The 26,376-nt window shown below is 41.7% G+C and overlaps 1 protein-coding gene across 1 annotated transcript in view; it reads right to left on the reverse strand.

Moving 5' to 3' along the window:
• The window catches only part of tenm1 (teneurin transmembrane protein 1), a 206,940-nt gene that overhangs the window by 10,013 nt on the left and 170,551 nt on the right, over positions 1–26,376 (reverse strand). The window contains exons 23-33 of the mRNA XM_074674832.1: positions 19,770–19,924; positions 14,589–14,672; positions 13,889–14,083; positions 10,417–10,504; positions 8,653–8,849; positions 6,858–7,171; positions 6,025–6,197; positions 4,113–4,357; positions 3,107–3,400; positions 1,636–1,880; positions 801–943 (exon numbers count right to left, since the gene is read on the reverse strand). Of these exons, the coding sequence (XP_074530933.1) occupies positions 801–943; positions 1,636–1,880; positions 3,107–3,400; positions 4,113–4,357; positions 6,025–6,197; positions 6,858–7,171; positions 8,653–8,849; positions 10,417–10,504; positions 13,889–14,083; positions 14,589–14,672; positions 19,770–19,924 (2,133 nt within the window). The remainder of the gene's footprint in view (positions 1–800; positions 944–1,635; positions 1,881–3,106; positions 3,401–4,112; positions 4,358–6,024; positions 6,198–6,857; positions 7,172–8,652; positions 8,850–10,416; positions 10,505–13,888; positions 14,084–14,588; positions 14,673–19,769; positions 19,925–26,376) is intronic.

The following is a 26,376-nucleotide window of genomic DNA, read 5'->3' on the forward strand; positions in this document are numbered from 1 at the left end:
AAGATTAGTGACACCTGATCACTTTGAGCCAATCACAAAAGCCATGTGAAGTGAACCGGCAGCCGAGATGAGAGCACTCTCAACGACCCTGGAAAGAATCTGTAACTTGAGGGAATTGGTGAACTGTCTCACAATGACGATATCCTCTGATATCTGCTGCCACAGCTAAAGGGGGCCATTGATGATCATTGTATTACTGGGTAATGCTGCAAATTAAGAAGCGAAATGTCTCTCTGATTCTTTGCACCACATGTGGAATGATTGCCCTCTAATTAAAGCTATCATTGATCTCCTGCAGTAAGATTTTATGATTTCCCATACCTCGCAGACATGCAAAAGCGCAAACATGATCACAGACAAGAGCCGTTGTACACGAAGGCAACCAAAATGTAGAAGGCCCACCATATAGTATAGTATTCACTTTGATCATGCAGTATGGTTGCAGACGTGGTAAAGAGATAGCTCGGCTGAGAGCCCAGGGGGTTGGTCTCCTATTTACAGCTGTGGTAGACCACAGTCTTTTCCACTCTAGCATGCGCGGCCCAAGTCACACTCGAAAGATGCGGCTGACTCAGTCTCTGATGAAATAGCTCCATAGCTGAGTAAAAGCGACACTATTCAGTTTGATGCCAAATCTTGTTTGAGATGCATGACTGCGCAGTCTTGTTTAAGTACGGCTGCTTTAAGACTGTTTTATGCTCAGAGAGTTCATTTTGTACGACTGACTCAAAGAAAACTATTCCAAATATTCCAAGTCTCAGGCCTTCTCCGTGTGTGTGTGAGTGCGTGTGTCTATGTACCTGTCTGCCTGTATCGTATGGAGCTTATGAAGCCGTTATGGGTGAGATGAATGGTCTTGACGGTGCCAGAGGAGTCGTCATAAGTGAAGGTCACCAGGGTGGAGTCGTAAACCACCTCAGAAAGCCGTGCCGCTGGTGTGTACCTTGAATAAATAAGGAGCAAACAGAAACACAAAGGTGGTTTTTTTTAACAAATAAAATATTGCTGAGGAAGAGTATTTATGTGCTAGATTTTTATTAAAACTACATACAAACCCTCATGAATAATAAGGAGATCTGTTTGGACATTAAATAACAAGTCACATCATCCTTCATCGTTTCATCAAAACTGGAGCAGCTGCCGTGGCGGTTATGGCCTTTCAAATCTTGAAAATGGGACCGTTTATAATACTGTAGTGTCCTCAACGAGCCAATAAGTATTAAAAAATGTTAAATGCCAGAACGCTGCCCGCATCATTCCTCCAGCTTTCATCAAAATCAGATCGGTGGCGTCTGACATACCATGATGATAAAAAATTTGACCTTTAATCAGCCTCCTCATTAGTCCAATCAGTGTAATTTGTAAGGACAGCTGGGTGTAAGAGCAGCACGTTGCTAGACTCAGAGCAATAATGGGGCTTTTAAATTTCTCAGATTAGCCTTTAATTATAGCACCTTCATCAAGCCAATCAGTGTTATGCGTTGATATGGCTGAATATATATTGAGAGACACATTTTGCCTCTTAAGTCCCATCAAATCAAACCACAGGTGTTGTCAATGTCACTGCAAACTGCAACACGCCCTTAAATAAAATAATCCAATAATCAGACGTAATTCCTGAGATCTGTGACAGACCTGTAGATGACGCTGCGTCCTGTTCCCAAATACTGAGTCCTCAGCAGCCGCCCATCCAGGGTGTAGTCCTGCATAAAGGAGGACTGGCTATCAGGAGGGATGTAGATGTTCCTGTAGTAACCAATGGACAGGAGGGACTGCAGGGTGTGTTTCACCATGCTGGGCATCGTCACAGCGACCAGCCGGTCTGTTTGGTCGTACTCAAAGACGTAGCGTCGCTGGCTGTGCAGGAGTAGCATGATGGACTGTGGGGACGCAGACAGAAGCAGAGAACAGCTTAAACAGTGAAGAGCTGACCGTTTTTATCCCACCCGGTGTGTTTTTCAATCACAGCCTGGTATCACAAACGTGTCTGCCATTCAGAGGAGACCTCGGCTTTAGCCTTGAGGACATTCATTTAGAGTTAATCGCTGAGGCAACACAAAAATAAACACAAAAATCTGTTTTTAGATGACAGGAACAAGTTTTTGGTTGCTGATTTCCTTAAATTTAATTTTAGGTAAGACTAAACCAATCTGCAGTGCTGTATCTGTCCAGCAATGTGTAAAATATTCCTCAGCTTAACTAAAAGGTATATCACTACTTCATTAATATTTGATGAGGGTATTATTAATGCCTGTGTGATTTTGTAATATAAGCTCATTCATAGTCTAATTTTGTCTTTGAACAAAATCTGACACTAGATTAATTTTAGGCTGAAGATCATTTCATTAAATATTACAATTAATATCAAGGCCGGAAATTGTAGCTTGGTCGCTCTAACGTTCTCACACTTTAAAAGGAACATCTTGGCCAGACTTATTCTATTTAGTGGACTTAACATGAGCTTCACATTATTTCAAAGTGTTTGAAGCATGTCACGCGTTGACTGTGACGCTGTCTTTCAGGAAATGTGGTTTCTCCTTGGCGATCACTGTGACTGAAGTTATAGACTTTTTATACTTGCATGGAGAACTTAAACCCCCCTCTCGATGAATCTTTCTTTCAGCTTCACTTTTCTCAAAATACAGAACGGCTGTGAAGTCATGGAGCTCTGGGTGCAGACTGACTGAAAAGATCTGCACAATAGTTGAAAGTTTGAAAAAAAAAAACATAACAGACCTAATCTTCCCTCCAACTAAAGGATGGCCTTTGTCGAGCTGAATGAAAGGATAACAAAAGCTGCCTCAGAGAGATGAAAAAAAAAATTAAAACATGGTTTGTATGGCAGGACTGTAAAGGATCCGTTTTCTACATGTTAGTCACTCTCACCAAGTGAAAGCACTTTTCATAGTTTAACTAAGTGTTTGTCTCAGGAAGCAAAATAACCTTGAAGCAGTAAACAAAGGCAGAGCAGATGTGTTACTTTCTGTTCATATCAGAGATGAAAAGAAAGAAGTGAAAACTTCAGACAAATCTCAGTATGGTACAGATCAAGATAAAAAAACTGTCTTTCACATCCTCTTTAAGCTCTGTTCACTAAAGCTCTTACTTTGTCAGCGTACGTATAGCTCCAGATCTTTCCATTGACCCAGGCTCTGGACACCACCCTGTCGTTCTCATACTCCAGACGTTCAGACCACTCCCCGCGGTGGATGGATGACAGCAGTCCTCCACCAGAGTAGCTGATGTTGACTTCAGTGTATTTGCTGCTGGGGGACCAGACCACAGGTCGCCCCAGAGGGTCATACTGGATGTGAAGAGTAAACTTCCTGTGGTCATCGTAGATCTTCCCTACTCTGGTGTTCTGGTCGTAGTCTATCGACAGCAGGTTCCTGTTATGTGCCTGAAACCAAAACATTAATTACACAGAATAACAAACAGTCAAATGAAGAAACACACGTCTTACAATTAATTATTTTGTAACAGGGAGTGAGTGAGTCTGCACAGGGCCATACACATGAAAACAGAATGAGATGGCAAGTCTGAGTCAAGCAGATTTATTATTAGCTCTGATTAATTAATTTGTGTCTCTTTTTGGGAACCAGACGTACGTCGCAAACACTAAACTGCAAATTATGTAGCATTTAAAATCTTTCTTTCCCTTACAGAATAATCTGTTTGTGTGGTTTGCCTCCTGTGCCAGGGAAAAAAGGAGAGGTGTTCAGTTGGTGTGTGATGTATGGAAAGTTACACCACTTGGGTTTTCTAGTCATTTGACCTATCAACTCACTTTCAGTGACGTCATTTATCAGTCAAAACATCTAACATCCATCCTGTAGCATGGTTTAAAGTTTGCTCCAAATTAAACTGTAAGCTTCTCTTGACAGATTGCACTCGAGGAAGTGTATAAAGGTCAGATTGCACAACTTTTGTTTAACTTGCTGCTCTTTTAAGATGTGGCGGAGGCAGCAAATTTGACCTTTTTGGACAGGTTTCCATCAGCCTGACTTGGTTTTCTGGGCGTTGATAGACTCACTGTATTCCCTGCTGAATTAAGAGGATTTACAGAAGTGACTGATTTGACCAGAAGAAAAAAATTGATGAGAGTCTTTTACCCTGAGCCTGCGCTCATAAGTGCTGTAGTTCGTCTTGCTCTGCTCCTTCCTCTGCCTCCACTCTATCAGGCTGGGGGCATGGTCTCCAGGCAGGCTGATGTTGCAGCGGCTGGCTGTGGGACTGACTCCTCCCCCTGCGCCTCCAGGGAGGAGGGGCTCCGTGATGAGCGACAGCTCCATCCCGCTCGCCAGCGACACAAGGAAGGACCCATCAGCGCTGACTCTGTATGAGCTCTGAGCGTGGTCTGGGAGTGGAATCAACGGGTGGGTCATACAGAGACAGAGATGCATGAACGTAGAGCCCCCCACAAACCACACATGCACACAAGGATGCATCAACGCAGCAACAGCTAAAAAAAGTGTGAAAAGCATCAGTCTCTGTCTCTTATAAAACACTCTTTAGAAAAACCAATGAGATACAGCAGCAGAGCACATGAATGCAGTGAATACAAGTCTGGCTTTTTGTGCGCGTGTGTTTTGTTTGAATTAATTACTAAATTTTTCTGAGCTTAGTGCTCTCTCTCCCTGCAACATTAGAGCTCTATTGTATCTTTAGGAAAATGTAATCTATTCACAAAGAAGGCAGAGGAGAAGAGAAAGAGAGACGGGTAGATCTACAGTCTGAGGTAGCGGGAGAGACAGCATGAAAAAGAAAAGTGAGCCAAGCAAAGAGTGGTTGGCCATGACAGTTGTTCACACGCTGAGGTTTCTCAGAAACAGTCCTGTAACATCTATAACTCCTCTGTGAAAGACCACTGACTGAATCTACACACGCGGATGTTCAAATGTCTCATGCCTTTATCATTTTACAAAACATAATTGAAATAAAAAATAGCCAAAATAATCATAAAACTATATTCTTATCATAAAATTTAACATGGCTCATAAAGTGGATAAGGGCTTTAATTCCCTCCACTACTGTAAAACTTCTCTCTGTACATGTGCTTATTGTTGCCTCAGAGGCAGAAAGAGACTCAATGAATTTGTAGATAGTGGAAGAAATGGGTTGGAGGAGCACTGTAAAATGGGGGGTCATTTCCACTCTTCCCTGGCAGCTCTGTCATACTGTAGCTCTGCACACAGGCCTGTGTGAGAGTGAGTGTGTGTGTGTGTGTGTGTGTGTGTGTGTGTGTGTGTGTGTGTGTGCTGGAGCAGCTTTTCTCCCCCTGCAGTCCTGTCATTGTGACAACTGCTAGAAAGCAATTAAAGGGATGACATGAGAAGAAGCTGCTCCCATGAGCGGCTTCTCCACTCCACTCTCATTTCCTCCTCTTCTCATCTCTGCCCTCTTTTCCATTTTTTACACCGGTCGTTAAAAGATTTCACACGACAGCTGGATCTGCCTCTTTTCTATAAATAAATAAAAAAATTACTCTATTTTTCTTTTTTTTCTTTACAGTCCATTAGTCCTCTTACATGAAAAGGTTGGATCAGATTCATTTGTGAGTTATTTATAGAAAGGACTGAATCCTCTTTCAAAACTGTGAATCTGCTGTGCACACATCCATGCCAGCCGATGAAGAAAGGGAATAAGAAAAACGCAGGTCAGTGTGTCCAACCTGACCGGAATAACTGCCGTGTTGCTGCAGTTTGCCAGACATGAATGTTTAAACATCAGTGTCACCTCGTGGTCGGCCCCCTTATCGCTCCGATGTTGTCTTAGCTTTCGCCCCTCGCGCCTGAGTCATAACAACCTCACAATCCGTTGTGGTAAATTGTACGGAGGTCGATGCACTGTGGTCAGGTGTAACCTTTCAGATGTGTCACCCCGTGACGACAGGGGGATTTGACACCTGTTCCCCCTTTATTTGACTCTGTGTAAACTCCCCCTCACCTTCCTACACTTTACCCACAATCCTCTCCTCCTGCATGAGAGGAAAGATCACACAACAACGCCCTGACACTTCTGTACCTTGTCTGAAAGTGTAGATGGTGTCGCTGGCAGAGAGGTTGGTGCTGGTGATGAAGTTCTCCCGGTTGGAGGCCTCAACCTCCACCCGTGACCAGCGCTCCAGGTTGCCGTGGAAACCACTCACTTGACCAGTGGGGAGGGTAATGTTGGTCACGCGGCCCTCGCCATTGTACCTTGGAGAGTAAACACAGAGGTGATGATGTACAAGCACAAATGCACACAGTGCCGCCCTGAACAATGAATACAGTTACACACACACACAAACACATAGACACGTGTGTGTGTGTGCTTACCGTCACACTGTTTTCCTGCTCATACACAAACATTGGCACAGAGTGAGTGTCAACTATGATTTATATTTGTAATTACCCAGCTGTGGAATTTGAGACAGAAACTCTGCCGACACCGGGGAATAATGAAACGGATGTTTTGTGTGAGCAGAGCACTATATGTTCATATTTAACGTGTGTGAGATCAAAGTGTTGCAGAAACGTCCTTCAGCTGATCCATCATTCGAGCAAAGGATAAAACAAAAAAAGGGAAAAAAAGAACCAAGGTTCCTCCTGCTTGCTCAAGTGATGCTCCGGTTACCACCAGATGGCACTCACATTTCACTCTGCTAAAGTCAACCTGGCTCACATTTACAAACATGCACATGTATGCAATCCCATGTCCAGGCTGAACAAACATTCAGAGTCAGACAACAAAGCATGAATGAGAAAATCACACTGAAAGAGCAAAGTAAAGACGGACAGAGAGGGAGAAAGACAGAGGAGGATGGAGAGAACAAAGAGAGAAATAAAGAGAACAAAAGGCTCCAACTGTAGACTTACTCATAAACAGTGGTCCAACTGTTCTCATCACTCTTAGTTGCTAGGAGACCAGTGTTGCCATGGTAAGTGATGTGGGCGATGTCATGGCCTTGGGCTGATACCTTTCTCAGTGTTCCGCTGTTGCTAAGAGACAGCCAGTACACCTGTCCGCCAGGTAATGCCAGCCAGAGAGGCACGCCGTGAGCATCCCTCCTCACCTGGAGCCCGTGGCCGTCTCTGCTCGTCAGCCCGGAGAGCTGGCCGTCCAACCCGTAGGAGAAGTTGTACAGGTAGTGACCAGTGATCAGGTGTTTGGTGAACATGTGGGAGCCGTTCTGTCATTAAAGAGAAGATCGAAACAGTTTGAGGTGGGGGTTGGAGGAGCTTTTTATCAACCCTCCAAAAACTTTGTAAAGTATTTTGTAAGTTTTTAGAAAAATTGACTTTGACTCTAAAGCTATAGGACAAATATTACATTTTAAACCAGAAACATAATCATGTTGAGTCTGAAGACTTCAAAAACTTTCAGCTGTTTAAACACAGAATCGTGAGAGAAGACAAGAGGAGGAATTTCCAGAGAAAACAAACCACATTTAACTAGGGATGGGTACCGAGTTAGGTACTTTTTTAGGTACCGACCGAATTCTGTCAAAAGTACCGGGTATCGATTCGTGTAGAGTCAAAAGATACCATGATTAGGTACCTAAGTGCATCCTTGTGACTGTGAGGGAGTGGAAGAGTGGGCATTTTTCCATGCTGGACATGAACACAGCATTTCAAGGTTATATATCGAAGAATAAATATGTTAAATAGTAAAATAAATTATATGTTATTGTTAAACAAATTAATATTTTTTACCACATAAACACAAAAAAATACCGAAAATTGGTACCGTTGAGTACCGGGTATTGATTGCTAGGTACCGGGCATTGGTACCGTATCGTTTCAAATGTGTAAGGTAACCATCCCTATATTTAACAAAATGATAATTTTTGTTAACGCTTCGTCAACTTCTCAGCAATTAAAAGAAGTGACAGTAGTTACCGGGTGTAAGTTTTAAGAAACACATGTAATTTATCTCTACTTAACTGCATTTTTGAATGGTTCGATGTTTACGTAAACACGCAAGTTTTGGTTTGAATTTAGCAGCAGTACAAAACTCATAAAGTTCAAATAATTCCATGCGTTAAAAGTAGAAATCACTAAGAGAGCGCAGACCTCCACCAAGCATTTTGTGATTGTCACCAACACTTTAGTCCTACTTTAATGTTATACTTCCTTTCAGCAGACTGTCTGCTACAATTTGGTGTTAGTTGCAGGTTTGTACGATAATTTGTTATCTGACAGTGTTGAAAATTATGATGACCCAGAACATATTTCATATTCTGGATCTTAGTATCCAGAATATTTGCAGGATCTGGATCGTACTTTTACATCTGTCAGAAATTATGGTGACCTTGTCTTGAATCGTTTTGCAAAGCAATCCAACCATTTATCGTGGAGTTATATACACAATAAAGAACCCTTTAAAAAAGTCCTGGATCCAGACGGGGATCTGGATCACCTCCAAAATCAAATAATTTCTTCCTCATCCCATTTCGAACACTTTCTGAAAATTTCATCCAGATCTGTTTGTTATTTTGTGAGTTATGTTGTTTACAGACAAACTCTCCCAAAAACATAACCTTCTTGGTGGAGGTTATTATCCTGATAAAGATGTAATCATACTCCTGACCTCTAGGGTTGGAAAGTTGTTCAGGATCTAATCATTCAACATGACATTGTACATCTTCCACAGGTATGGCTTAGTCCTTACCTGGCTGAAAAGGTAAAGCTCCTGGTCCAAAGGGGAGCTGATCTCCACCAGTCCTGCTGGACTGGGCTGAGGCTGGTTGGGGCTGACAGCTCTGATCCGAATGTTGCCCAGATCAGCAATAAACAGGGTGCCGTTGGGGGCCACGGTCAGAGAGGACGGGGCTTTGAGGCGAGCATCCCGGGCGTAGCCGCCATCCCCTGATAAGAGAGACAAGACGGCTTTATTAAAATGAGCAGAAACTCTTTATCGACAATAAGCATAAGTGAAGACACCCTCAGTTATTAACACACTGTGAAATATAATTTATCCTTTGGAGAGAGAGGAGTCACAACTACTACAGACAAGCTCTGCGAAATAGGGAGATGCCATGGTGCTGCTTAATCGTTTATCAGTTCAGCTCAGGACTTGGACTTGTTGGGATACCATAGCTTCCCAGTGGAGCAGATAGGACCACCTTGATAGTGACCTCAGCCTTATCAGACAGTGGTAGTGGGTGGCTGAATGCATTCAGATGTCTTTGGTAGCACAGCAGGATAATAGCAGGGTGAAGCCCTTTAGATGCTGTCAGCAGTAGGCCGGGGGCCTCTGATGAGTCTTCGCTGGCAGCAGGGTGGCAGTTTATCTCCTGACAGCATGCACATTATGTTTGTGTGTGTTGGTGTGTGTATGTTTTTGTGTGCATGAGTTCATGTCTGTTTGTATTTGCGGGTGTGTGTTCACATGTTCAAAGGCACTGTGTGAGTGTCTACGGTGAAGGGATGGAAACGGAAAGCCTCTGAAGAGAGTAATCATCTGTTAACAGCAAGACATGATTGAAAATATGCAAAGTACAACTCAAGAAATAGGAATGGTTACAGCCCATTGGCTTGTGGCATGGGAGAGACACTTCCCTCCATTTTGAATAGAAAGGAGGCTGATTTTTATGAGCAGAATTAAATGATAAAATCACATCCTCTGACACTTACAATGAAAGCATGGCCTAACTGTCAAAGGAACATCTGCTTATTTGTTTGGTCCTTTCCTTCCTTCTTTTATTACATTTCAGGTGTCCCTTCCATGTCACACCAACCAGTTAAAACCTTCAGCTGGAAGAGAGCTCGTTCCTTTACATGTTATTGGACTGGATTTGAAAGGTTTCTCACAAACTGGTTTCCACTGAAACTTAGCTGTTTCATTTTTTTTTCTCACTCATAAGGATCCTCTTCATGAATACAAATAAAAATACACCCTCAGTACACATGCACACTTTCAAACACCACTTGCTGACTTTTGCTGCGTTGTAGTTGGTGTTTTTCTCCCCCTATATATATTGTTATTGTATGCATAAACATTATAATTGTGTTATTTTTCAAGGAGACTGGGAAACTGCCTTTCTCAGATATTAAAATTCCATCTCAGTTAAATAATTGAGACACCAGAAAACAGAGGAGAGGAAAAGTGCCCCTCACAATAAGTTAATAAAATCAGTGGCCAGCAGGGAAACACAGGCAGCAAGATTTAATCTATCCACTTAAAGACACAAGGACTATTTCTTTTCCTTCAACTGATGTCAAAACTTCATCATGCCCTTGTTTTGTTTTCCTGGTTCAACTGCTCAACCATGAAAAGCCTGATCTCCTCCTGTATGATTTTTAGCTGCGCTAACATCTTGTTTTCAGTAAACAAGTGTAATCCTATTAAACATAATTTAACACACCTAAATCCTCTTGTCAGCGAGCATGCATGTGTGTGTGTGTGTGTGTGTGTGTGTGTGTGATGACCCACCAGAAAAGCAGTCACAGTTGGGGTCTATCTTACAGTCACAGTCTGTGGGTGCTCCAGAGATAACAGATATCTCCCCATTGGTCGACACCTGTAAAAAGTAAAAAAAAAAAAAAAACAGTCAAACTCAGCTAACGAAAGCTGTGTTGCATTATTGCTAAACAGAGGATCATGTTCAATCGCAGCCTTTGTTGTGTCTGATCCCTACAACAAACAAGACGATGACGGCATGTTGTGAAAGAAGCCTGAACCTGAAATATAAAAAATGATGGTAATAGAATGAAAGAGGGGAAAAGATGACAGAGACATATCAAACCTCATCTTTTTTTCAAAGATATCTCAAATGCCTTTTTTAATTTTAGAAGAAATTAAAGAATTAAGTCTCCTCACAGTGTGAAAACACTCCCTGTTAGGCCTAAATAAAGCATTGTTGACAGATTATGAATCTTTAAAGCGTGAAGTCTTTCTCTCCTATCAAATTAAACGAAACGAAGGCGAATACTGCTTCATCATTGGTTTAAACTTAATGTACTATGGCCGATAGATGCTTCTCCACGGGTCTAATAGGAGCATTGGGATATGACCTGGGAAGATAAGCTTTTATTAGTCATCTGGGAAAGTTGAGGGATAAGTTTTTATTTATTTATTCAGAATATTCTTATTTTCATTGATCCCCCATAGGGAAATTTTTTGCCACAGCAGCTCACAGAAAAAGTGCAACAAATGCAATAACAATGAAAAAATAGAATAATAATAAGAATATGAAATTGGGAACATGAAATAATGAATATGAAAATTTTCACTAAGAGAAAAAAATTCATGTTGATGTCTGAAGGGATGGATAAAGCTTATTACTTCTTTTGAATCTTCATTAAATCCACACAAAAAATGGCCACAACAAACAAGATGAAACTTGTGAGCTTGTATGTGTATGTGAATATGTGAGCTTCAGATGAACTGAGAGATTCTGATAATAACAGTCAAACATGATCCACGTGTTTTCCCTCACTTCCTGTTTGGTTGAAAACCAAACTTGATTCTGCTGGTGCTTCATAATTGGTGTGAACACATCAGGAATCAATCTTCGTAAATGGCTCCTTATGAGAAAGTCAATAGATGTGTTTAAAAAAAGAAACGCTGAAAATATTCCTTGAAATTTGATGTAATCAGTTTGTATTTATCAGGCATGTCAGGGTAGAAAATCAATCCTAACTGGCCAGAAATCAGGCAATTTTAGACCAAACTGTGGGCTTCAAAACTTGAAGCATTTTATCAAGCAGTTCTGGGAAAATACTAACAAGTCCTCAAAAATTTAGGAGAACTGGAGAGTTTTCTAAATCAGCCTCAAGACCAGCAGGAGGGCAGGACAGATATGCTTTAACCTCTGAAATATAAATATAAGTATGAAGCTATTTATAAAGCCAATACCAGGGGAGGGACATCAATTTGATCAAAAGTCTTTTGACTTTTGATCAATAAATGCTCAAATTTAAAAAAATATGCCCCTCACAGAAAACAAGTTTTTGCAGTTTGCTCCAAACTGACAAAAACAGAGAAAACAACGATAGGCACGGCGGAGCTAATTTGGGGTGTAACAATCGTGCTTTTAATGAACCCCAAGCTCCAATATCATGCATATTAGATAAGTTCCCTGACTCTATCCAAGATTAAAAATAAAATTCAAAACATATTGGTTGCGCTTCTGTGATCTGTGATGTCCTGGCCAAATGTTTTGTGTGTTTTTCTGAATCTGTGTGTGTGTGTCTGTGTGTAATGGACAGACGTGCCTGCACCGTGAGAGGAGACCAACAAAAGTGCGGAGGCTGTGCCAAAATACCCAACGCAGCCAAGACACGTTCACATGTAATGGAGCTTATTATGAAACATGGAAAAAAATAGATGCGGAGGCTGAAAATGTGAAAAAAACAGGAAAGAGATAACTCAAATTGAGGTTAAAATGACTGAATGACCCTTTTGACTCAAAGGCACTTTGAAAGAAAGTGATATACTTGAAGAAAAAGCAAACTACTTTGAGTCTTGTACAGTTTTTAGACTGAATACTCTGAGTGGATAAAGTATTGGGTGAAAACAGACCAGCAGTGCATGACTCAGCTGGTTTCAGTCTCTTCAGATTTAATGTAGCGGCTAAATTAAGTGTCATTTTTAATAGTTTAAAAGCTGTCAGTATGTACCTGTGCACAGCTAGTTTTTCTTACAAGTAAAACAAATTTTCTGTCTAATTTACTTCTCCCAAAAGATTGAGTCAGTATCAGTCTGTCAGGCTCTTAAATGTGATCACTGCACATCAAAACTGCAGACAAAGTGTGCAACACATCATCATTAATTCTATCAAATAGTTGAGAGTCACATGTCTATTTTGATTTGGGAGTGTTTCTACTTGTTGCAGAGCGTGTGGAGAAATGTTGATGAAAACACTCCCGTCCTGCACTGAAGCAGCAGGATTTTTAGCTGTAGTTTGATTTTCTGGGTGAATGACTCTGAGATGAAAGACAAACACAGGCACTGAAACACCAAACACAAAACAGATGTGACGAATACAGATCTTTTTTTGTTTTGTTTTGCACTTTCCAACAAGGCTACACGATCTCTGTGAATAAGGCATCTGAAGCTTTTATGTTTCTGTCGGCCTCTGCGTGGACTCAGCATATGCTGCAGACCACAAAGGAACTATTGATTTACTTCAGTGGGCAACTTCTTTGTTGTGCTGGTACCCATATGCAGTGAGCTTGTGACAGCATGCTGCTAGCTAATGCAGCTAATGGACCAAATACTTTTTAGTCCTTTAATAAAAATACTAAGCTTTTATTTATTTATTCATTTGATGGACGCTCAGAGTTTTGTTTCCCATGAGGAGGCTCAGCTCTTTGTTGCTGCCTCTGTAACCGTGGTAAACAACTCAACCACAGAGCAGCCTCTGATGCAACAAGTGTTAAGGTAAAACAATGTCATAAGGACAGATGGATTGCTGGTGTCAACTGTCAACTGAGGTGTCTCTTCCTGTTTGTCAGTTTTCTTGAGAGATGTAGAAGAGATTTTTTCAGGGGTCGTTGCTCAGCGATCATTCACAGAGACATGAAGTGGTTTGACACCTGCCCAGAATTTAGTGAGAACGACGACGGAGATGCAGGTTTGTTGGGCTTGGTTTTCTGTAACTTATCAGAGCCCACAGAAAACACGTCACGTTAGTTACTGAAGGAACAGAGCAACACTTTGGATAGGAAATCAACTTGTTTGTGAGTAAATCAAAACTGAATTTTGTGACGGCAGCATGAGGAAAGCAGTGACCTTAAGGTGCTTGATGCTCGCGCTTAAAATAGAAATCTGATTGCAAGGGTCGAAACGGTTGATTTAAATGACAGATGATTAACCATCAGTAGCTGCTCTCCAGAGTCCAATTAAATCACATCTTGAACTAAGCTTAAAGCAGCTGCAGGATTCAAAGTGACAGGGTGACCTGTTGGATGCGGTTGATCCGCCTCTCATCAGTCTCAGCGATGTACAGTGTTCCTAGGTGGGAGAGGGCAATGGCCTTGGCCGCCTCCAGGGTCGCACGCACTGCAGCCCACCTCACCAGGTGGTGGTCGATGCCTGGAACCTGGCAATGGATGGGGCGGCCTGCCACAATACGCACCTGGAGACCTTCAGATACCTGATGTTCACAAGAAAAACCCCACCGTCACACAAGCTTTGTTAGAAAGTATGTAAAAAATGAAAGTCTTTCCTAAGATCAGCCCCTGACAGTGTATCTCTGTTTATCGAGTGCACCAAACATCTCCAAACCTGAGCCTGCCTCATCTAATGACTCATTAAGTTTTACAAGAAACATACTCCAACAGGCAATTCATTAATTTCTGGGAACAAGTGTTTGGGTAATAAGCAAAACCTGAGTGACACTTTCTTCAAAACAACTGCTCCAGAGACTGTTGATAGCATGTTATTTTTTTTAACAAGGTGATTTTCCCCTTTCTTTTATTTGAGCAGCCACACTGGCTCTAAATGCACCTGAAGTGACAGCACTGCAATTTGTGAGAAATATTTCACTACTCCCTCTGCCTGTGCTATGTATGGTTAAAAAAGTCTGTCAAAAAACAACACAACAGATTTCTACAATGGGGAACAGCAAATATGCTTATGTGTTCAGAAGTGTGTCCTACCTGCAGGACGATGTTGTTGTCCAGGATGTAGAGGGAGTTGTCCAGTGGGTTGATAGCCAGGTCTGTTGGCCACTCCAGACGCACCTGTGGATTGACACACACATACACAGACCATACACTGAGAGTCACTGTGTGTCTGTAAATAAAATTTGATCAAAAGAACAAGAAAGCCTTGAAGGGAATCACCCACAAGACTCAGCCACAGGTGAGACACATAGTATCTCCTTAATAACATAGCATTAGGCCTTCTGACCCTCCCTGCGCATGCAAAGGTCAGTGGCGGGCAGGGAGCCTTCCCCATATTTATTCAAGATTCACATCAGCTCGCCTCGGCACTGTTCCAAATGTCAGCCAATAACCATGATCGCCGCCGGCTCAAATAGCACTCCCTGCCCGCTAACACTGTGGGGGTCAAAACCAGACAAACCTACACCAGTGCTCTGCCACCCACACGCCTGCCTATCGCACACAAACAAACACTCAAACTGCAAGCCTCTGAGACGAGGTGATGCGTCTGTAGGATCAGTCCGGTGATTGATGACTCTGAGGGCGGATTGGTAAATAAATGGATCATGTTAAATTGCCACTGACATGTCCAATTATAGGCTCTGTCAAATGAGAGAGAAGAGGGTTCACTTTGAAATCCCATTTTAAGAGGTGGAGAGATTCATCAAGCAGGACTCACTCTGTCCTCAACCAAAGAGGACGCGCATCAAATCTCTTCTCCTCATGATATTGAACTTTGCAGTGATGGCAGGCAATCACTTTCACAAGTTAAGTTGAGCTGTGCACAGAGATGGACTGGCTAAATCAAAGTCAAACTGGAACAAACATAAAATGTTGCTAAAAAAAATCAATAGATGGATTTGTGGTGTTTGTCTTTGACTTTTGGACTACCTTGGCCCCCTTAAATTGGTGTGGAGGCATTCTGGACAACCAAGGACACAGCGGGTATTGATGCAATACCTGAGCAGCCAAGCACTTTTAATAGATCAGAATATGTCAACATCCAGAGAGGCAGGTAACCAGCTTTAAAGCTTTAAGTTATTATTGAGTTTCTCATTGACACAATGTCATCTATGATTACAGTCCACGTACCTGAGCCTTTATTTTTATTAATTCAATCAATTAGATAGACATTGGCTGTTTCCTTAGATATTTGTGTGGCACGAGTAAAGTTTAATTGAAATGGCAGACATTTAGCTCAGCCAAAGTGATCAGTGAGCAGGGATCAGTCAGCTGTGCACCATATGTCAAGATCTGACTCAGTGAATAATGTAGAGGAGGCTGCTGTTACAGGACTATGCAGAGTCGTAGGTGCAGACAGTCTGGTTATTTTCAGTAATCACCGCTGTTGGATGGATGAATTTGACTGTCTAGCTGCCTAGAGGTGTGCGTTAGCTCTTTGATGACTCAAAAGATAGAGGCATAATGTGAAGTAAATACCTGTCTATCAGGAATCAGTGCAAACATCAGTGTTGTAAAAGTTTAGACGGCAGAGATGCGAAGTAAGGCTGAACCAGGAAGGTGTGGCAGCCTGACAATTAAAAACTGGTAAAAAAAGTATTATTTGTAGGGACATATTTGACCATTAGGGGTGAAAGAAAAATTGAACACCAGTATATCTGGATTTTTGTGTGTGACAATATCAAAATTGAGGTTCTTTGTCCAAAAATCTTTTTTTATTTATTTTTTTATTCAATTTCTTCATTTTAGTCTCTGTTTTTAAGTGGGATTGGAAAAAAAAATACCACTTTTCTCCAGCAGAGGGTGAAATGTTTCTCTCTAGACATTATCATTATCTAAAATTTTCTTATTTCACACTTGTTAAATGAATCACAGGTGAGCAATAAAAATTATCGTCTGACCTGATGTTTGAAGCAGAATTTAAGCTCCGGTTTTGGTCCTTCTTCATTAATTAGATCTGGTTTTGATTGGTGGGACTTTTTAAAGGCTATCTACATAGACTGTATATAGGATGTAGTCTTTATGACATCACTGATCTGTTTCTGAACATGGTAATGAATACAATCATCGGAGGTGGCCATGTTGACTTTTTATTTTTTTTATTTCACCACCTTGACGTTGTGCGCTGAGAGAGAAACAAGCTCTTCAGACCAAAGCTGATCTTTGAACCTGACTATATTTATGATTTTTAATGCTGTAAAAGCCCTTTTTTTTGCTTGGTGTGTATGTGGTTTTCGCTCTTTCTGCAGCCAGCCTCAAGAGGACACTTGATGAACTACAGCCTTTAGCACTTCTGCATAGCCTTCATTTTTAAAAACTTCATGTTGCCCCTTGGTTGTAAAAAATACCTTCCATGTTTGGCTTTCAGTGGAAGTAAAACTTTTGAATGAACGGATTGCTGGTGCACTCTTCATTTTGGAACAGCAGCTGGCTACGTCTGGGGGCAGAAGAACTGCAGCAACATGAGGTGAGGCTGCTCACAAACTCCTCCTTCAGTGAGACAAAGTTCTGTCTGCCTAGGGGTTCATCTGATCAGCAAAACTAAATAACAAATACAGAAATGAAAATTAAATAAGCCTGACTATGGAAAATCTGAGTGTATGTAAGAAATGTTTTAAAACAGAGACAGAAACAAGCACATGCCAATCACAAGCCCTAACCCAGTGTGTGAGGAATTGCACAATCTGAGGTGAGAAGGCTGCTCGAGGCCCCACTTTGTGTCTCACCCTTGTATTTGAACAAGAAGTATGCAAATTGAGCAATTTTGACTGTGAAATTATGGACATATTGTAATCAAAAAGAAAGTCAATTTAAAGCACGGACCAGATAACTAAATTGAAAACATTATTTAATCATGACTTGTTTATTTTTACTCTTCATGATGACAGGTGAGACTCTATCTCTCCTGCCTCTCCTGACCCTGCGCCCCTGGGCTGCAACGTCTTCTTCTTTGCAGAGAAGGCCTAGCTGACATGCAGGCTGACATGCAGTTCTGCAGAGTGTGCGGTTTCTTTTCTAGAGAAAGTAATCTGCGTAAACCACTTCTGTGGTCAGGTCTCAACAGCAGACACTGTGGGCGTTATGACACTGCTGTGACGTAACACATCAGGGAAAAGAAATTTAAATGGTTTTAGAAAACAGGAAAAAGTGACAGTCGGGTCACTTTCTTCTGTCTTAACATAAATCTTCCATCACATCAACTATTAAGGCTAACTAGCTAAATAAGTCTGTTCAGTCTGTGTGATTTTGTACAGCACTTTGTTTTAGCTGTGGTTGTTTTTAAAGTGCATTAAAAATAAAGTTAGGTAGAAGCAGCAACCTCTGGTCTAAGACCTGGACGACACATTTATGGATATTTTTTGGACTGGATATCTTTGTCCTCGTTTAAAAAAAAAATCTTTGTCCACACCGCAGAAATATCACTGTCCATACGAAGAGGCAAAACTGAAAACCATCGCCTCTGAAGCCTGCAATGCCATGCCTGGCCGATAAGTGTCAGGTTAGCAAAATGTGAAAACCATAGAAGAAGAACAATATGATCATACAAAGTCAAAAACAGGAAGAAGAAGCAATCAATGGAGTAAGGAGATGGTAAAAAAAACACAAAAACATTGCATTCATTTGTAGAGCTGTAATGAGGGCAAAAAGTCTAAAGAACACAGAAAAAGCGTGGTAAATGTCAGCCATCGTTCTTGTTGTTGGCCATTGCTACACTGACTTGTTGCTAGGCGCTTGACATCATCACGTCAACACCAGCTCCGTTTAACACCGCTACATGGATCCACTCATCCAGATATTTTTTCATTTCTTCACTTTTTTATCCGTTGAAAAAAAAATTCTGTGTTCGTGTAGTTGAGAGGCTCAGTTGGACAGAAAAATGTGCGTTTAGGAATATATCCGTATTTGTGTGGTCCAGGCCTAAGAATGTGAGACAATGCTGAAGCTAAAATCTGGTGTTTCTCAAGTGTCACATACACACCAAGCCAAAAAAAGCTGTTTTCAAAGCAGAAATTAACCTGTTTACAGCCTGGTTCAAAAAATGTCTCCTGTCTGAATCACTGATTTTATTATCAACACACAGTGCGGGGAGTGAATTTTTTTAAACTTTCTACTTCCTTAGAGGGTTTTCAGATCACACGCTTGCCCAATCAGAGGCACACTTCAGGTCACGTGACTGATGGGCGCCCTATAGCTGTGCTCAAAGCCCCCACCACTATACCTATATGGCCATTTGCTTCAAATTCTGTTTCAGAAACAGGTGACGTCAGGGAGGCTACGTCCATTAATTTTACAGTCTATGATTGGGCCCAATTGAGTTAATTTTTTACAAACTGAACAAACTGTGAACGGACTGATGGTTTGAAATGCTGTACAGCAGCATAAGCATAGGAAGAAGCTGTGTCCTCCTTGGTCATCTGGTGTAGTCCCTTTTACCTTGAATCCAAATTTGAGTTACTCTGTAAAAGGTCCAACACTTGGCTATTCATTCTGCATAAATTACTGGAGCAATGTTTGCCTCCCCATAGCTTCAGATGTTTCTATCAATACTGAAGCCATATTGAGGTCACCGTTTACAAGAACAAACACAAATGAGGATGCATGCAAGGGGACAAGCTCAGATGGGCTGCAGAGGCCGATAACTGACAAACAAAGGGATTGTGAGGTAACACTGGCCCCTTTAAAGACATATAAGATCACCTCTGGGATTTCTCCAGGGCTTAACACACATATTCACACACACAAACACAGGCACTTGAATCCCTATGTGTGGGCAGAGATCACTCTATAGAGCCAGCACTTCATCTATAATTCATCTTGTGCTCTAATAGGCCTGATATAAGTCAGCAGAGTGATCTGAAGGCTGGCTGATCAAATCTGTGCAGTAGCTGTCTCTGGGTTCCTCCACACACTCTCTTTCTCACACACACACACACTCAGAGACACACTTACACCTTGAAGAGGACAGAGAGCGGTGCTGTGAAAGGGAGTGGGTTATTTAGATTGACAAACCCATCAAGGACTGGGAGAGGGAAACAAAGAGAGGCTTATTATTTTTGATTCAGTGTTTTTTTTTTGAGGTATAAATTTAGTAAGTCAACACACATGTGCAGATCTCTCATTGTCATGGATTTGTCTTCACAGAGAAATAGCGAGAATTAAAGCCATCTCAGCTCGCTTCCTCGCTTTCGAATTCGACTGCTTCCATTAGCTTACCTGGCTGATGTCCATACGAGCGTCACAGCTTAGCGGCTGAGTCGACATCAGTCCATTGGAGCCAATCACAGTGGAGAGCAAACCCCTCTCATTAATCTTCTGAATGGTGGTGCCATCCACAAAGTAGACAACACCTCTTTTATCCACCGCAATACCTGGATGGGTGAGAGAGGGAGGCAGAATGAGCTTTGGGAGATGACAGAGTGAGTGAGTTGGGGTGAGAGCACAAAAAAGGAAAGAGGTGAAAACTGAAAAGAGGGAGAAGAGATAGAGAGCGGTGAGTAACAGAGGGAAGGAGTGTGGAGAGAGAAGAGGGCTTGGAAGAGAAATCCAACTCAGTTAGACATTCAGCTCAGCAAGCGGCTGTCTTATCAAAGGCACTGCACCACAGAAATGTAATTATATTTCCATTCCCGAGCCCACTAAAGGGATTAGAACAATACAACTGGAGGAAGAAGTTATTTGTCACATTAGATGTGTGCGGGGTGCTGCAGTGAACTTTTGACATTAGACTCCTGCAAACTTGCATTATAAATGTGCATCCATGTATCAAACATATGTGTGCGTGTTTGCCAGCACACAGAATTGCTTGCACTTCAGCCGCACACACAAGCTGAGAGTGTGTTTTGCTTTGAGCAGCGTATACTTGAACTCTCCTTGCCGTGAAGCTGTGCAGCAGAGGATGAGCCGAGAAAGAGAGGTAAGTCCAGGTATTAAAGGTCAGGGCAGACTATGAATCATCTGTTATGGATGAGTAGAGACCTTCATCCTCATCTCATCTCCATACAGAAAATAGCCCTTTGACTCAACTCCTCCAGCAATAATATTCCACAACTCAACCCTCACCTCTCATAACGTATGCCACCAATTCTCCTTGACTGCTTTCACTTCGTATCTGCGACAATAAGCAATACCTCAGTAATCCAAGCCGTCAACTCCAGTGCACATAACTCACTTCAACATTTTAAATACTTTTATTTTATGGTTTGTCATAAAGTCGTGTCAAGTTTAGGATTATCTTCCTTTATCTAAAGAGCACCTCAGACACCCACTTATTCCTATCTAAGCCACAATCAATCACAAATAAACAGTGCTAGATTTTAGCTATATAAAACCACAGTAAAAGGCAGCATGGTGAAAAGATTTAACCTTTACTTTTCCCAAACAGTATTTACATAGTCTTAAAACCTGAACTATTTAATTCTTTAAAGGATCAAAACAAGCAGATAACATTAGATTGACATTTCTATCTCTAAATGTACTCACAGTAAACGTGTTGGTATGGAGTGCCGACTGACACATGGATTGATTTAGACTGTGTATCAGGCTAAATGATAAATCAAAATCCAATAGCCACTCTGCTGTTGGTTTCTGTTAAACCCTGCAAGATTTTTTTCACCCTTTTCTGCTCTGCTATCTGACATGTTAAAGCATAGCAACAAAACTATGTGAGTTAAGCTTTTGGGTTAGTGCAGACTGAACTGTAGGTTTATTAGAGCATTTGTGGTGACAGCGGGAAAACTGAGAGGGAATGATAAAAGCTACCACTAACCATCAAATTCACCTGCTCACACCACATCATACACTGATGGCAGACCAAAGTACCCATCAACAGGGATGTGCCATATCATACCATCTAAGATAATACTGGTATATTTTTTTTGAGGATATAAATTTGTCATTTCGCAATATCTACAGTGCAGAGGGGCAATGACATATGACGCTCCCTGCTGTACAAAACAACAATGGCCGAGAGTGAAAGTAGCATGGCAGCATCAACTTCGTCCTCCCATGAGAATTTAAAAAGAAAGGATTTTAAAAGAGGAGCTACCTCAGAGATGTGAGGTGGTTTAACTCAGTGTTTCTCCATTTTTTTCAGACCAAGGACCACTTATTCTCCCAGAAAACTCTTGCGGACCACCACGAGCTAAACAGCCCCAGAACAACACCCCAGAGAACAAACTCATACACTATAGAATCATACATGTTACAACTTGCTAAGGCTCCAACTAAGGATTGTTTTGAAAATGGATTGTATGCCAATTATTTTTTATGATTAAAATTATATATTTTATTTCTTTAATTCCCTTTATTCAGAACAAGTTTTTTTCAAAATGAAAGACACCAGAGTAAAAACGTGCACCCATTTCCTCATAGTTTGGTGTTTTGTTTTTTGTTTTCTTTTAGAATGAGGGGGAAAATGGACCTCAAAATCTGAGTATAACATTACTGATACATTATTCCAAAATACTTAACATTTCTAGTATTTAAATACTTACGTACTTAGATTAAATTAAATAACTCAATGCTTTTATGAAACAATTTTTGTAGATTTTATCAATTTGCGTAGAAGCCGAACAACTCACACCTCCACCCCCTCTTTTTTTGTGAATGTTCCATTAAAAAAACACAATTTCCTCACGGTCTTTGCGGACCACTAGGGGGCACTGGCGGACCACTAGTGGTCCACGGACCACAATTTGAGAAACACAGGTTTAACTGACCAAAGATCAGACACGCAGCGAAACACATTAAATGAAAAATGTGAAGGAGAACTATTACCGCGAAGGATGGCAACACCACAAATATGTACCACCACCTGAAGCTGAAACACACAGCTGAAAAACTAGGCTATGAAGACATGTGAGGAGGACATGGAAGCTATGTAATCGTCAGTGGAATTTTTTGCCTCTACGACAGACGTGTGGTCAAGCTGAACGTCCGCGGATTTTGGCTGCGTGCCAATTTACACTGGATGTGTCTCTAGAGCACCGCACAGTGGAGCGCAGGGCAGCGCCCATAGCGGCTGGATACCCGAGATCACGAGATCACATGAGAACCACATGTTCCTGCAGGAATCTCACCCATGACAACGTACTTTCATGGTTATTAATTAGCATGTTAAGCTCACCTGGCCCTCCCAAAACTTCAGCACCTTCAGTCCATGTCTTCTCCTTTCTGTTGGTGTCCTCATATAAAGAATGTGTTGAATCGTATAGGATTCTGAAGTTTTTCACCCTCAAGATTAACTTTCCTCCTTCAAAACGCCAGATTTCCTCTGGATCTGATCTACTCACTATGTAAACATTTCAAGCTTGTGTAGTTGTAGTGAATGATTGGAAAAGTGTCATCCATACTGTGTGTGCAATAAAAATGCTGTTATTCAGAAGCAGCAACCACTATAAGTAAGTTGTTCATTTTTTATACCATAACATCATGAATATCGATACAGCAAATTCCCACAAAATATCATGATATAATTTTGAGGCTATATCCCCCACTCCTGCCCATCAACAATAACTAGTCCCCTGCATCCCGGGTCCATGAGCTGGTGTCTAAGCAAGAACCTTCATTTGACTCTACAATCAGCCAAGAGTTAACAGTACATTCCTCTGGGCTGAGTTTCGAACATTTTTATCAGGATCACTCATTACTCGTGACACCACTTCATACAACACAAGAGTCAACAAGAGTCAACAAGTCCTAAATATATAAAATATTGAAACACAAATTAAAATGTCCTGGGGAACAAAGTTTAATCATCGAAGTACCTTTTGTTTACATATTCTTTCCTATTATTTTGCTCTGTTTTTGCCAACCTGCTGTTTATCTAACAGAGACCGACAGCTGGAACCATAACAATACTTTTTTAAAATCTTCATTAAAATGACTTAATGATTTTTTTCAGAAATCCCATTAGTTATAAAAATGGCACTTGATTAACTTATTGTCAATTATCTAACAAATTTCACCTCTGGATATATTAAAGGGCTATGACCCATACACCCTGTATCCCCCACCATTCAAAGAGCGCTCTGACCATGCAGACAAAAACAGACAATGGAGCAACACCATCAGCATGCAGAACAGCTCCAACTACTCCTCCCTGGCACAATCCGCCATCATCGTTTCATTTGCTGTAGTTTTATTCTCGACCTGTCAGTCTTTTAAACTCTGTCACAGTAGATTATGTAGGGATGTGCCTGTGCTCACTTTCTGAGCCTTGGATAGAAATCACCACCGCCCTTTTTCCCCCCGGGCGGCACTAAGGTCTCATCCTCTATGACATACAATAACTCTCTCAGATGTGATTCCATTCAACATGTGCGTGTGAGCTCACAACAACACATGCAAACACAGCACAACACGGCCACCACAACGAGATTCGCAAACGTCCTCAGACCGAGCAACCCTGGACCGACCCCGTGAGTCATAAATCGTGCAGGTGGAGGGGAGGTGCAGAAAGGGGGGGCCGGGCAGGGGGAGGGCCAGGGTCAGTGTGTTTCCTCCAGAGGCCAGAAGGTGAACTGTGGAGCTCTCCCTCCTGGCCCCTTCATCATCCCTCTGACACAGACAGATTACACCTCCCACACAGCCCCCCCAACACCTTTTCTTTCCTCCTGTAGCTTTCCCTTGCTCCCATCCTCTCTAACTTGATCTCCTGCTCTTTTTTCACTCTTTCTACGCTCCCTTTGTTTTATTTTTGTCCTTTGCTTTGTTTCTTTTGCTGCGCTCACTCTTTGTTGCCCTGTGTGTTATCAGAGCTAATCAAATCTACGACCTTTGACCCTTCAGTACAGTCTTGGCTCTATTTTTCTCTGTTCAGCCCATTTTTTATGTCTTCTCTTTGTTCCTCCTGCCTCTCCACTTCTCCCCTTGTCACCTGGCATTTTGCAGGAGGAACATCTCAACACTAAGTGCAGTCTGAAACATGGGATATTCTTTTACCATTCTTGGCCCCTTCTTACTGTCCTTTCACTTTTGCACCCACTCCTGCAGCAACCTAAACCTCTCCCTGATCTTAGAGCTCATAAATCCTGCACAAGGACATGAGGAGGCAGCCCGGACTCTCTCTCAATACTGATTTCTGTTCTCTCCCTTTCTGTTCTTGGATATTACTCCTCTCCTCTTGTACTACTGACTTCCAACCCAAATTCCCTTTACACTTTCTTTCATGCCTTTGTTTGTGCCTTTCTTACACCCTCAGTATGCTTGTCTTGGATCTGCATGTCTAATGCTCTCACAAGAGGCTCCTAAACAGCTGCCAATCTATCAACAATAAATACAGAACCAGGCTGACTTATTCATCCTTGCTCAAGCATAACAATGAAGAATGCTTGCTATTATTGCCTGGCATTGGCAAAAGGATTTACGCCAGTTTATGTGTTGTTTAAGAGTATTTCGCCTTGTTTATTGAAAAGGCGGAAGATTAGTCCACATTTTTCTTGTCAGGGACTGGATTTCCTGCTGCGTGGGTAAAGCTGTATGCTGCGTTAAGAGAATTTACAGCCTCCTGGTATAGCCGATGGATACTCACAAGACATCAAAAGATTTACCGTTTCTCTCTGGGTGGACCTGGCTGGCACTCTGCTGCTCATGTTTAGAAGCTGGCAGACACACCAGTGGACGAATAATTGAGATAAATCTCAACTCCGGAGAGAGACAGACATTTGGCTAAAGTTTGGACGAGATTTTATCATCAAAGAAAAGTGAATTAGACTGAGATGCACTGACCTTGGGAAAACAGAGGGAGGGGAGTGAAGGAGAAGATGATAAAGTAATGCTTTTCACATTCAGCTCAGATTTAGGGTAAAAAGAGGCAGCCAAAGAGAAACAGACAGCGCCAAAAGAGGTGTGAAAGCAGAGAGGGGTGGTGATGAGACAAAGGGACATGATGAGGAATTGCTTCAATTAAGAATTACAGACCAATTACTCTCAAAGAATCTCTTTGTTCTCTGTCCTTGTCAAAAGAATATCAGGCATAACGGCCCCTCGTGGCATTGCAATACAATCCAATCTGATTAATGCCTCAGAGAGGGCTCTAAGCGTGCATCAGTGTTGATTACGACTATTTGAAGAGAAGGAGTCACCAGGGATTTTACTGACAGGGAGCGAGAGGCAGGTGAGGAAACTTGTATGGTGAGATATGAGGTGAGGTGAGAAGTACTAATTATGAAAAAAGAAGTTTGGATTGTGAAGGATCAGAATGTAGTGTGTCTGCATCTGTATGAGCGAGTGTGTGTGTGTGTGTGTGTGTGTGTGTGTGTGTGTGTGTGGTGCATACTGATTGCTAACACCTGAACCCTCAAGAGTGCAGGAAGTCAGCCTGCTGGTGTTGCTCAAGTTTCCCTTCTTACAGTACTTTTTACCCTTCAAATGTTGACAGGAAAGCTGCCAAAGAGCTGCCTGTATTGATGAAAGCGGGAGGAATGTAAAGAAAAGAAACACATCACATTCTGTCAGCCAGGAAAACATCCACCTAAGTGCAAAATAAGCACAAAATCTGCAGAAGGCAGACTATCCAAAGGATGTGTTTATGGAGGATAAAGCATAATCTATGAATGTATGGAAGTTCTAGTCATACCTGAGACTCTTATACACCCACAAACACAGCATGTATACACACAAATACAGCATGCACACACACACAGACAGAGATTTCCAGCAGCCTGAAGAGTAAGTCATTTAATCTGCCCTCTCATATCCCCAGGCTCAGTGGGTGTTAATGATATGGACTGACATATTATTACAGCATCTAAATGATGCCGGCTGTAGCTGATGATGGCTCATGGCACTTCTGCACACGGTAACTATGTGTGACTGACAA

The sequence above is a fragment of the Halichoeres trimaculatus genome, unplaced genomic scaffold (genome assembly GCF_033239565.1).
Source record: "Halichoeres trimaculatus isolate MK-OKI-2021-1 unplaced genomic scaffold, fHalTri1.1 fHalTri1_scaffold_7, whole genome shotgun sequence".
Lineage (NCBI taxonomy): Eukaryota > Metazoa > Chordata > Actinopteri > Labriformes > Labridae > Halichoeres > Halichoeres trimaculatus.